This window comes from Crocuta crocuta, unplaced genomic scaffold (assembly GCF_008692635.1).
Source record: "Crocuta crocuta isolate KB4526 unplaced genomic scaffold, BGI_CrCroc_1.0 scaffold282, whole genome shotgun sequence".
NCBI classification, from domain to species: domain Eukaryota; kingdom Metazoa; phylum Chordata; class Mammalia; order Carnivora; family Hyaenidae; genus Crocuta; species Crocuta crocuta.
Genome location: NW_027529174.1, coordinates 3,456,688 through 3,469,174, shown reverse-complemented (window position 1 = coordinate 3,469,174; position 12,487 = coordinate 3,456,688). Strand labels below are relative to the sequence as shown.

The window sequence follows — 12,487 nt, the reverse complement described above, 5'->3', positions numbered from 1 at the left end:
TGAGCATCTCCTTGTTGATGTGAAAACAAGTAATTAAAGCTTAAGAGATATACTCAGGTTCTAGAAGGACAAAGAGAGTCCCAGTTCTGGTCCTGAGTTTGTACCTCAACTGGGGCTACCATTGAAAGAGGCTGCGTAGGAGGCCTCCCCTGTGGTTATTGTGGAGGAATAATGAGTAAATTTGTCCTAGATCGTAGATCTGAGCAACCTCAAGAGCTTCAGTTTTTCACTGAAACCTTCAGATAAGATCACCTGCTCTATTGTCCTGGTGTAATTGTTTTCAGGAGACAGCCTTGTGCAAATTCTAGCACGAGCAAGGGTTAATACAGTTGACTCACTTAGTGTTCACTCGAAAGAAAGTTGCCATGAAATTGACTCTGCCTCTCCTTAGTTTATCTGTTATTCTTTCCTAGGTGGCTAGCTGAAAAATACACATTGATAAGGCACAGCTTAGCCTCTGGGTATGGTTTCGTAATTGTCGAGCTAACCTGTGCACTGTTCTCTGACATTCAAAAAGGGACTCTGTAATTTTCAGGTGATAACGAAGTATCATTCTGCACATTAGTACAGTGGGTAAACCCCTGAATAAATGGGGACTGAATTAGCCAGGTTGGTCTGGCTGAGTTCATGGGTTTTCTTTAAAGGGAAAGTCTTCCTTAACTCACTTAGCCCTATGCTGAATTATTGCTGATTTAAGATGCTTGGATACTTGAAGTGATTTATGTTACAGCAATGAAAGAAATCAGGGCATTGTAGGAGCTAAGACTCAGCAACTGAGAAAGAGCAGATGGAAAAATAACCAACTGGCCTCAGACCATAGGTCAGCCATCATGAAGTACTTTATTCATAGAATGAGTTAATAAGGCTGGGAGGTGCAGAATTTATTCTGGAAAACTCTTTTGCAAAGTTGGTCAAAATGGTAAGTAGATTTCATTGATGTCAAGTTGATTTTTGTGGAACACCTGAATTCCAGGTAGAAAGGACAATTAAACACATTTTAAACATAATCTATTGGCCCAAGCATATATCTGTATTATCTTTACACAGTAGAGGTGGAAGCATATTGTGTATATAGGATGAGGTTTGTCTTTGCTTCTATGAGGTCCCAGTCTGCCTGAGGCTTTTCCAGTCCACCTGGTATCCTGGAATAATTATTAATCGCACTCCCCTTCACTCACAAGTGTCCGGGTTTGGACGATAAAGTATTTGCCACTGGATTCCTGGAACTCATGAGCTCCCCTTGGGAATATGGCTTCATTTGATTTCCACAAGTTTATATTAATACGTATCTTTCAAGAGAGTATGAATAGAGTGGGGCCCAGATGACATGTGTATGGGGGTGACCTGCTAATAGTTTCGCAGATTCTACGCAGAAGCTAAAAGATCCTGGAGATTGGACACTCTGGAAAGAGGTCCCCACAGAACAGTTAGAGGACACCTTTCCTCCCTGATCCTGACAGGTGTTATCAGATGGCTTAGTCTTGGCGCATGCTCCTTAGAGTGTCCTGTGTTAGAGAAAAAGAGTAAGTTTTGTACTAAAATATCCTCAGATTTTAAGAGCTCAAGTTGTGGTATCGGTTGGACTGTGGTATGAATTCTGCCCAATCATTCTGGACCATGTCACTTAAAAAAAATGTTTTTTAATGTTTATCTGTTTTTGAGAGAGAGAGAGAGCAAGCAGGGGTGAGGGAGCAGAGAGAGGAAGACACAGAATCTGAAGCAGGCTCCAGGCTCTGAGCTGTCAGCACAGAGCCTGATATGGGGCTCGAACCCACAGACTGCGAGGTCATCACCCGAGCTGAAGTCAGATGCCTAAACGACTGGACCTCCCAGGCATCCCCTGGAAGTGTCACTTTTTCGAGACTTCAGTTTCTTCATGTATAAAAGAGTGATGATGATAGTCCCCATCACATAGGGGTGTTTTGAGGATTAAATGAGAGAAAGTGTAATGTCCAAGCTTGGTATGTGACACACAGGGTTTAACAAATGCTGTTACTTTATTAGTAGTTGTTTGGGTAAATTCTACTTTTGCTCACAAAGGAAAACATCGGAGACATGTGAGGTTTTTAAAAAATGTTTGCAGCCATTCAGACTACTAATTTTTGACATGTTGTAGATCCTGCAAAGCTTTTCCTCGTGGACGCTCCCTTGTATGGGAAAGAAGACCATGATACACTGGTCCGCTGCCCTCTGACAGACCCAGAGGTGACCAATTACTCCCTCCGGGGGTGTGAGGGGAAGCCTCTGCCCAAGGACTTGACTTTCACCGCTGACCCCAAGGCTGGCATCACAATCAGAAACGTGAAGCGTGAATATCATCGCCTCTGTCTGCACTGCTCTGCGGACCAGAAGGGCAAGTCTGTGCTGTCAAAGAAGTTCACCCTGAAAGTGAGGGCAGGTACGGGACCCCTTCTCACTTTCTTCTGGGAGGCGAAGCAGCTGTCGCTGTCGATTGATACACGATTTCTCTCTTCTCGCTGGTCTACCTCCCTACCTATCAGCAGTCGGGCAGCTGGCTTTCCTCCTCCCCCAGCTTCATACTACTGTCAGCTGTTTGCGAATTCTTTGTTGCCTAGTGCCCACCCTACACGACCAGTCTGGTCCATCGTCCACGACTGCCTCCAGCGAGGTGTGCCAACCAGTGACTGGCATTTAGACCATACAGGGGGAGTGAGGGGAGGGGACAGCCATTAAACCTACTGACCTTGGGACACCCCGAGTTTTGTAAATGCGTGAGGTGTTCCTTCCAAGAAAAAACTCACTGGGAAGCTTCCGTTATGCTGTTTGAAAAGATTAGCATACACATTATTCACTCCTTGATTTACTGTTGATGGAGGAATTGACTTTCTCCTCAGGTACTTAATTTTAATGCATTCCCAAACTATTTACGATCTGAGGAGGCAAGTACCGACCAAGCGAGTATAGACCTTGTTGTTATTGTGGTGTTATGTAGATTATTTTGGTGGCTGGAAGATGTCAAGATATCTCAGATCAAGTTCGACACTAGTTGCCATTCAGCTACTGGGTGGCTTTTACGAAGGCTTTTGAAAAAGGGTGCTTGTTGGGATTAAGGAAAGTTTGATTATTTCAAATGGAGGTTTTCAGACATGAGCAAAATATTATTTGTACGGCCTGTGGAACGGTGTGGGTCACATCCTCGCGAAACCATCAAGGTTGTGTGAGGTAAAGATTAAAGCCACTTCCCTATGCCAGGGTTGCTGCCTGTTTTGAAATAGCATTGTCAAGGAGCATTATAATCTCAAAGCAGACAGTCCTATCTCTTTCACCCAATATTAATGAATTTGCTTGAAGGATGCAAGATTTAATTGCTGATGCCTGCAGACGTGCAAGTAATACAGAGCAGTCAGCCGCATACCTGATATTTTATTTAACAGGCCACCAAGTTAAGTTGTGTGCATCTGAGGACAAGTGGTAAGTGAAAATGGCATATGATAGAACAGATTACTTGAGGGTCACATTTCTTTTTATTCTAGCCATCAGAGCTGTCCCAGTTGTGTCTGTGTCGAAAGCAAGCTATCTTCTTAGGGAAGGGGAAGAATTCTCCGTGTTGTGCTTGATAAAAGATGTGTCTAGTTCCGTGGACTCGATGTGGATAAAGGAAAACAGCCCGGTGAGTGGCATGTTCCCTTTATTTTCCCCCAGTCGATGGTTCTGTCTTTGTGGGAGATTTTAAAGTGTTTTTTTTTTTTTTTTTTTTTTTTTTCTTTTTTCCTGTAAAAGGGTCTATTCATTGTCCCGGGGATGGCTCAGCTGGTGTGTGTGTATGAGGTGGACTGTCTGGGCGTGTGTCGAGATGCAGATTTTCCCCTTCCCTAACACCATATGTGGATGTGTGTCTTCATCATTAAGGACAAATACATGTCATTTGGTAAATGTATGCTGAGAAAATCAGAAAGAGAATTTGAGACTTCTAGTACCGTATGCTGTTTCTTTGGCTTTCGTGAGGAAACTTTTAAGAAAACTGATGGTTGTGTCCAGTACCTTGAGTTTTCAGACTATTATCAAAACTGTCCAGGTCAGATTATTTAAAATATTGGGAAAAGTTGTTCATTTTTTTCCCTTTCATTTTTAAAAAGAGTAAGTGGTCTCAGATACTAACCAGAGAGCTCTTTGCTTTCCCACAAAGTGGCCTATCCATTTAGAGATGGGTTTCTTTTTTTGTATTGATCTGACTTCGCCCTCTGAGGCTGGTTACCTGAGATCAAGTTGCTAATGGTTTTCTGTTTGTTTTAGTCACTATTAATAAAATGGTTATCTTTAATCTGAAACATTTGGACATGTTTAAGTTCTCATTCATTTAACAAATGCATATCGAATGTCTACTAGATGTCAGATAGGCATCTCTAAAGTAAATTTTAGCCAGTTATATGAAGTTTTTTTCCCCCCTCTAAATACTCCTTAATAGCAAAGTCTTTAAAATGTCTAAATTCCCAAATATTTTGTTTTAAAATTCCCATTGACTGAAGTTTCAATAATTTTTATTTGCATAATTTTGGCCATCTAGTTAGTTAGCTATCACCATGGTTTTTCTTCAGTATACACATATGCATTGCACTGAAGAAAACATATCATATATTTTCCTTCTCTTCCTCTTCCTCTCCTTCCTCCTCATGCTCTGTATTCAACATTGGTAATTTCATGCCTGTTTAAAGAATGCTTTGCTAGATAAGTAACCATGGTGATTAGCGTAATGCAAAGTACTATGATGGTATTCACATAGACTTGTGATGGATGATACCTTGCTAATGAAGCCTGCCATTGACTAGGAGAATGGATTGTACTAGACTTGTTCTTTCAAACCAGAGAAACAAGTTTTAGTTTCCATATCATATGATTTAATAAAAACGATGGCTTATGTATGGGTTTTTGACTGACCTTCTAAAACACAATCCTCTATCAATTGGCTTTCTACAATCCTTGCTTTCAGATGAGAGAATAGTTTATACGATGTGTGTTTTTGAGCCTCTGTATAACTTGGAAATTAGCCTTTTTTCGATGAGAAATTAAATTGCCCCAGGCAGTTTTGTTCCGAACCATTTTTCCCAGGAGTACTGCATGCCATTCCCAATTAATCCACTGGCACTGGAAGATAAGCCTTCAGTATGGGGAGCTCTTTGGGGAAATCCCAGTGTGCACCTCAAGGGTTAAGGAAAACCAAATCACATGCAAACAATATGTAATGTGTGACTTGCAGATGGGGCTCATGGCTCTTGGCCAAGGTTCCTCCTTGAATCTTTTGTTGATATCCTTTGGCTGAATTTGAAATACTGAGCACTGTTAGCACTATCAAATTATTTTAAAAATCTATGCTATTTGATCCTGACCCATTAGAATAATGAGCTCACAATGAAATTTAGGATAAGATGACTGTTCTAGAGTTTTTGCTGTTGTGTGTTTTAAAACATAAGAGAGTCTTGGCATTTATTCAACACTTGTGAATCTTGGTTAGCTTTTCTAATGCTTCTACACCCTTGTAGTTTTACTTTAAATTGGGACATTTGACAGTATCCTAAAAACGGTCTTCAGGTTTGGTGCTGGTACCGCGTCACTGAGGACCGAGGTATTCCTTCCCTCTCTGACATGTTCATTGTTCCTGTTTAACTCCCTGTTAGAAGACCTTTGGGCTCTTCGGAGAACTAGAAGGAAGAGATCCCATAAATCTAGAATGTGGTAGGTTACCTATCCATCGTCGCTCTGCCTTGGCAGAGAAGTCTACGACATGATGGACCCGGAGAGGACAGAACAATGTCACCTCACCTTACTGTTGCATCTTCCTGATTGATCTTCTGCAGCGAGATGGCAGATTTCTGCCAATTAGTAGTAGAACCGCTTGGAAGGGAGTATCTTCAAATCTGCCTAGTGCTTCAGATGGGAAAGGCCTTTCAAGACATTTCTTTCAAGACCTTTTTTTCCTCCCTTTCAGAAACAAAAGCTGAGACTGCTAGTATCCCTTGACTTGCTCAAGATCTCACAGTTCGTTAACAGAGCAGGTTTCTCTTCTTTTTATTTCAAAACATTCAGCTTTGGCAGTCTGCTCTTATGTATGCTCATTTTAATGTAAAACATTTTTTCCAAAAATATAATAACATGAGAAAAAAAGAGAAACGGATACAATTCTACCATTGCATGTTGCAGTGCTATGCAATGGAAATGTAATGTGAGCCTCCTGTGTAATTTGAAATTGTCTGGTAGGCGCATGACAGACAGTAAAAAAATAAAATTGATTGTAATACATTTTCTTTAACCTTGTATAGCTAAAATGTTATGTAATAAAAGTGTCAATGGGTTATTTTGCATTACTTTTTGATATTAAGTCTTCAAAATCTGGGGCATATTTTATATTTACAACACAACTCAGTTTGGACCTCAAGCATTTCAAGAGCTCTGGTAGTCTTTATGTGGCTGTTTTTTGTTTTTTAATTTTAATTGTGCATGCAAGCAGTGGAGAGGGTTGGGAGGGGGTGGAGAGAGAGAGAGAGACAGGAGGCAGGGAGAGAGAATCATAAACAGTCTCTATACTCGGTGAGGAACCTGAAGTGGGGCTCAGTCCTACAACCCAGGGATTGTGACCTGAGTCGAAATCAGAAGTTGGATGCTGAACCGTGTGACTGGTCTTTCTAAACACTATATTGCCCACTTTTTTTTTTCATATGTCTTTTCTCTCTGCCGCCATGCATATGTATTATCACATGGTTGCAGTTTTAAGGTACATTCAGTTTAGGCATTTTAAGTAGTATAAACATTTTTCTTATTTTCACATTCATGATTTTGATACTTGGTATTTTAGGTCATTCTCTGAGATTTCACTGCAGTAAATACTCTTGAGCTATTTTTTTTTAATTGAATTATTTCCTTGAGCTAAATTTGCTGAAATTGATCAGGGGTGTGAACACACTGCCAAGCTGCTTTCCACAAGGATTGTTCTGATTTACAATACTGTCAGAATGGTCCAATGCTAATAGGTTCACCATGGCCTGGCCAGCGAATACCCTTGATCTCATTCCATGTCAATATCAGCTCCTGTTTACTTTCTTTTTTTAGTTGTTATTTTTTCAATAGGAATGTGTTCATATTACAGAAAATTTGGAAGATGCAGAAAGCTATTTGGTATTCCCTTTAATCTTTTCAGAGAGTGGCTATAGTTTACATGATGTTTTATTCCCGTGATATTTTCCACATAAGACTTCTCTCCATGGGCGGATGGTGATATCACAACAGTAAATTTGTAGATTTTTCTCTTCAGCTCACGCTTAAGTAATTTGGGGCTTGGTCTTACATGTCTTACATACTTTGGAACCCCTTTTAATAGTTGCCAAAATTCTGCTGGGTAAGAACTGTAAGATGAACTTCCAAGCTAGTTTTAGACATTGTGATTCTACTTTTATTCATGAAAATAATATAAATATTAATAGAATGTGATTATTAGAGATGTGCTTTCTTTCAATCACTAGGATGTAAAATTAAAAATACGTGTCACAGAAAATATTGATATGATCTAACTCTGCTGACTCATTGCAAAATATCAGTATTCTATGGTATTTCCTATATAGTAACTTCTAAAATTTGGCACTGTTAAACAAATATTGAGTGCTGCAGAGGATTTGGAATTATGCATGCCATGCTATTAAGAAATGAATTTTCATGTTTTTTCCAATCATAAAATAAATAGTGACTATCTTTCAATATAATCCAGTAATATGAAGTGTTCCAATGACAGACTTGTCATGATGCTTTATTATTCTTACTTAAGTAGTGTATAATGAATGTTAATATGGAGAAGTTAATTGCTGCTATTTTTAATTTATCTAGCTAGGAAAGATCCTGAATATAAATGTTATGGTAATCTTTGATTTTTTTTTTTTTCTCTCCTTCTGTAACCAGCAAACGAACGCACAGCCACAGAGTAATAGCTGGCATCAAGGTGACTTCAATTTTGTACGTCAGGAAAGATTGACTATCAGCTCAGCAAGAGTTAACGATTCTGGAGTGTTCATGTGTTATGCCAATAATACTTTTGGATCAGCAAATGTCACAACAACCTTGGAAGTAGTAGGTAAATATCTCTATGGGAATGTATAAAGTACTGACATTAGTGAATGAAGAAATTGCTGGAGAGTTCCCTTTTTATGTTAATAGAATGTTGAAGTGATTCTTAGAAATTTTATTATCACGGAATGAATGAATGAATGAAAAGGATCACGGTGGTCTTTTCCAATGAGAGCACACAAGCAAATTCTACCAGTTGAATAGAAGGGAAGTGGAAAGATGTAATTGAAGTTGTTTAAATGGACCATTTTCTGCCATCCAACCCTCCCCACTGAACAAATAAAATGTGAAGTGGAGCTTTTTCAAAAGTTCTAGTCCTTGATGGATGACTTGATATTTGAAATGGGTATAGACCTTCTCTATGGAGGAGAGCAAATGCTGAGAGCCTAAAGTATTTCTCTGCATCTTTTAGAGAGATTCCTCAGTCTTTGGTTATCTTTTTACTGTGCAGGGGTCTAGTTCATTTGTCACAGAAAGGGCTGAATTGGCCTTTTTCTTTGTAGTTCCCCCCTCACTTCACTCTGTCCTCCAACCTTAGAGGCTGTAGCATAAATCTTCAGGAAGGAGGTCCGTTGGGGTTAGTAAGGTCATTGGTTCTCCCTAGCATAAACTGGATCATGGTACCCTGTGGTCCTAAATGCCTTGTAGCCAGTACGTACAATGCAAAGGTTTAACCTTTTCTTCCCTACTCTGGAAATCTCACGAAATACTTCTTTTCCAAGATCCACTTAATGGGAGCAGAATGTAGTGAAGTGCTGTTTTTGATTTACTGGAGATAATAATAATTTTTAAATTACTTTATTTACACCTTTTTTTTCTTTTGAGTATTGTTTGAATTTAATCTATGTTCTCATCTTTGTAAGGCAGTTATAGTCTTAGTTCTTGACTTTGATTAGGTACTTGCGAGGTGGTGAAACTTCATCGTGAGCAATAGTAAAATGATGTGATATTTGTTTTCATTTCTCCTCTTTCTCCCATGTTTCTTCAATAATTTATGAAGCAATGTTAGAGGTCTGTGATTTATTCCACAATAATCTCCTATAATTTTGGTGTTTCTGCCCATGTTGTAATGGAAAACATTACTGACTAAATGTGGAAAAGACCCTTTACTTGCAATTATACAGTCAGCATGCAGAAAGAGTATTATTACTTTTTCCCTAAACGTGATTGTGAACCATTTATTAATTTGAATAAAAAGCTATGCTTTTAAAATATTAAACTCCATAAGTGCTAATTTGCTAAGTTGATTAGGGAGCATGTTGATATATCAGCTTCAGCTCCAGAAAGCAATTAGTAAGGATGTTTTGAGCATATTATTGTATGTAATCAGATTTTTAAAATCCATTCATCAATTTCCAAGAATATAACTGTATAACTGGAAGGGCTTGTGGCTGTGAAAACTGAACCTGGTTTTGTATTGTTTCACAATGGGGTGGGATGGGACAAGAATGGGGGAGACAAAGAGAAAAGTCCTTTCTTTTGAGGTTGGATTTGAAGATGATGTGGATCTCTCTTCTTGGCCTTTCAGCTAAGATCAGGTGTGCATAGGATGTGGAGTGGCTTTGGGACGGTCCCCACCTGGTTTTGAATTGGAGCTGTGCCACCTAACCTTTCAATGCACCCAACTTTACCTCTGCCTGCATTTCCTCTTCTGAGAAACACAGCCTCTAACTCCAAAGGCTGCGGAGAGGAGAAAAAGCAATAGATTTTATAGACGTGCCTGGCATAGAGCTTGCACTTGATTAAATGTTATTAATGTGTCACCTATTTCTTAATGCAGAAGTACCTGAAAAAAGTCATACTTTATGTTCAAACAACCCTGATGGAGTTCTTTGATCCTAATAACTCTTATACTTCACGAATTTGAAGCTCTGTTCCACTCTAGGACATAAAACTATGTTGAGCCTGTAAAGGACCCTAGAAAATTCTAGAGGAACTTAGGTAGTTTATATATGGTGATGATGAGAGAACTCACTTCAGTGCAAATATTGTCTGTTGTCTGTAACAGTTGAGTGTTTTGCTTTGGGTATGTTTGAATGGATGACCTTAAGAACCTGGTGGGGCACCTGGGTGGCTCAGTCACTTAAATGTCTGACTTCAGCTCAGGTCATGATCTCACGGTTCGGGAGTTCGAGCCCCGCGTTGGGCTTTGTGCTGACATCTCAGAGCCTGGAGCCTGCTTTGGAATCTGTGTCTTTCTCTGTCTCTCTGCCCTTCACCACCTCATACTCTGTCTCTTGGAAATAAATAAACATTAAAAAAACAAAAAAATGAATGTGAAAATGTAACATAGCATTCAGATGAAATATTTATTCCCTCAAATTAACCTGAATTTGCTTTAAAAATGACAGGAGGCTTTAATTATGATTTAGGTATTAGAAAAATGTGGTGGTTTCCATTTTCAACTTTCCTTTGGATGATGTTTTATTCTCACCTGTGAGAGATCCTTTTCCATTACTGCAAAGGAGAGTCAGACTCTACTTTTGCTTCTGAATCTATAGGAAAACCAAAGGGCAGTCGATGCTGTAATGACAACTCCTGGGCGACCTTAATAATAATATCTGTAGCCAAATAGTGCCAAAAATAATGAAAAAAATTATTTAAAATTTTACAATTCCTAAATTTGGAAAAAGAATTGAAAGAAGAAAATGAAAACTCTCCCATAACCCCAGTAATGTGACGTAACCGTTTTTAAGATGTGGTTTATTGCTTATGTTTCTGTATGCAGCAGGGTTTCAGTGATGCATACACCTTTATTCTGTCTCTCTAACTGGAAGTATTAGATGGAGAATCTAGGGATAGGTTACAGTGAGAAGAAGCCAACCTTGGCTGCTCACAAACCTGTATTCAAATCTGGGCTCTGCCCTGGTGCAGCTAGCTCTAAGCTTTCCAGGACTGGCTGTCTTTCAGCTCTAAATTAGGAGTTCTAAGCTTTCTCCCTCAGTATTATTATGGAATTAAATATTTGTCATGATTATTAATTAAAATGTAATGCCAAACTACTTAAGGCAGTTCTTGGCACATAGCAAACATTCCATAAATGGTGGCTATAAAAATAATATTGGCAATTATTTTATTACTTTTTTAAGGTCTTTCTTATATTATTGTTATACAACCATTTCTAAGGACAACTTTATTAACCAATGCCCTGATTTTTTAAAATGATTATATCCAGGGTAGACAGCCATTCATTTTGCATGTAGCTATCCACTAAGAGGAGTTCTCCAATGGAAATCACAGGGTTAAATTGGAGAATAGATAATTATAGAAAATCTATATTGCTAAATGCTTTCTGAAAGAGTTGTGCCAACTTACAGTGTGTGATTCGGCATGCTGCTTTTACCCCACTTGCAAAATTATTGAGTTTCTTTCAAATTAGTTTTGCTATTTTTCCATAGGATAGATATACTTTATGTTTTAGCAGCTCTATTGAAGTTTTGCTATTTTTAATAAGTGAAAAGTGATACCTTATTTTAATTACCGGTTTAGGGGCACCAGGTGGCTTCGTTGGTTGAATGTCTCACTCTTGATTTGACTCAGGTTGTGAGATCGACTCCCGTGTTAGGCTCCATGCTGAGTGTGGAGCCTGTTTGGGATTTTCTCTCTCCTTCTCCCTTACTCGCTCCCTCCTTCCCTTCCTCTCACCTCTCCCTTCTCTCCCCCTTGCCCCTCTCTCCCACTTGGGCTTTCTCTTTCTCAAATTAAAAAAAATTATTTCCTAGTTTAAATATTTTTCCATCTATTGATTTTCATATTCCTTTTCCTATTACCGTAATCCCTATTACAGTATAGACATTTAAAAATGCTTATGTATTCAGATTCTTAGGACTTTCATGATTTTGATTTTTTTTCCTGTTCTTTTTTTTTTTTAAATGTTTATTTGTTTCTGAGAGAGAGAGAGAGAGAGAGAGAGAGAGAGACAGACAGAGTGTGAGCAGGGGAGGGGCAGAGAGAAAAGGAGACAAAGAATCCAAAGCGGGCTCCAGGCTCTGAGCTGTCAGCACAGTTCAGAGTGGGCCTCAAACTCAGGAACCACGAGATCATGACCTGAGCCGAAGTCAGACACTTAACCGACTAAGCCACCCAGGTGCCCCTCTTCTCTTGTTTCTAAAAAGTCTAGAAAACTGTCCCCTCTGTAGAAGTTTGACAGGAGTTAATTCTGTTGTTAGTTAAAAATACAGTTTGATTATAAGAATGCTGTCCTTGATTTCATCTGTGATATATTACATAATGAGATAATAGGTTTATTTTTCTTCAAATACTAAATGACATATTTCAGCCTCTTTATTAACCATTTGACCTCTCTTCCCCTCTTAATTTCTGACACCTTCTTACCAGATATACAATTACACTGGGTCTGGGTGTGGGCTCACCACTGAATCCCAACACTTTCTAACCTAAGAAGTAGTTCTAGAAGACT

At 39.0% G+C, this 12,487-nt stretch overlaps 1 protein-coding gene across 2 annotated transcripts in view; it reads left to right on the top strand.

The window, feature by feature from the left end:
- Nucleotides 1–12,487, top strand: part of KIT (KIT proto-oncogene, receptor tyrosine kinase) — an 86,887-nt gene that overhangs the window by 36,316 nt on the left and 38,084 nt on the right. For both annotated transcript variants that reach the window (XM_077757771.1, XM_077757770.1), the window contains exons 3-5: nucleotides 2,117–2,398; nucleotides 3,495–3,631; nucleotides 7,903–8,074. In XM_077757771.1, the coding sequence (XP_077613897.1) occupies nucleotides 2,117–2,398; nucleotides 3,495–3,631; nucleotides 7,903–8,074 (591 nt within the window). The remainder of the gene's footprint in view (nucleotides 1–2,116; nucleotides 2,399–3,494; nucleotides 3,632–7,902; nucleotides 8,075–12,487) is intronic.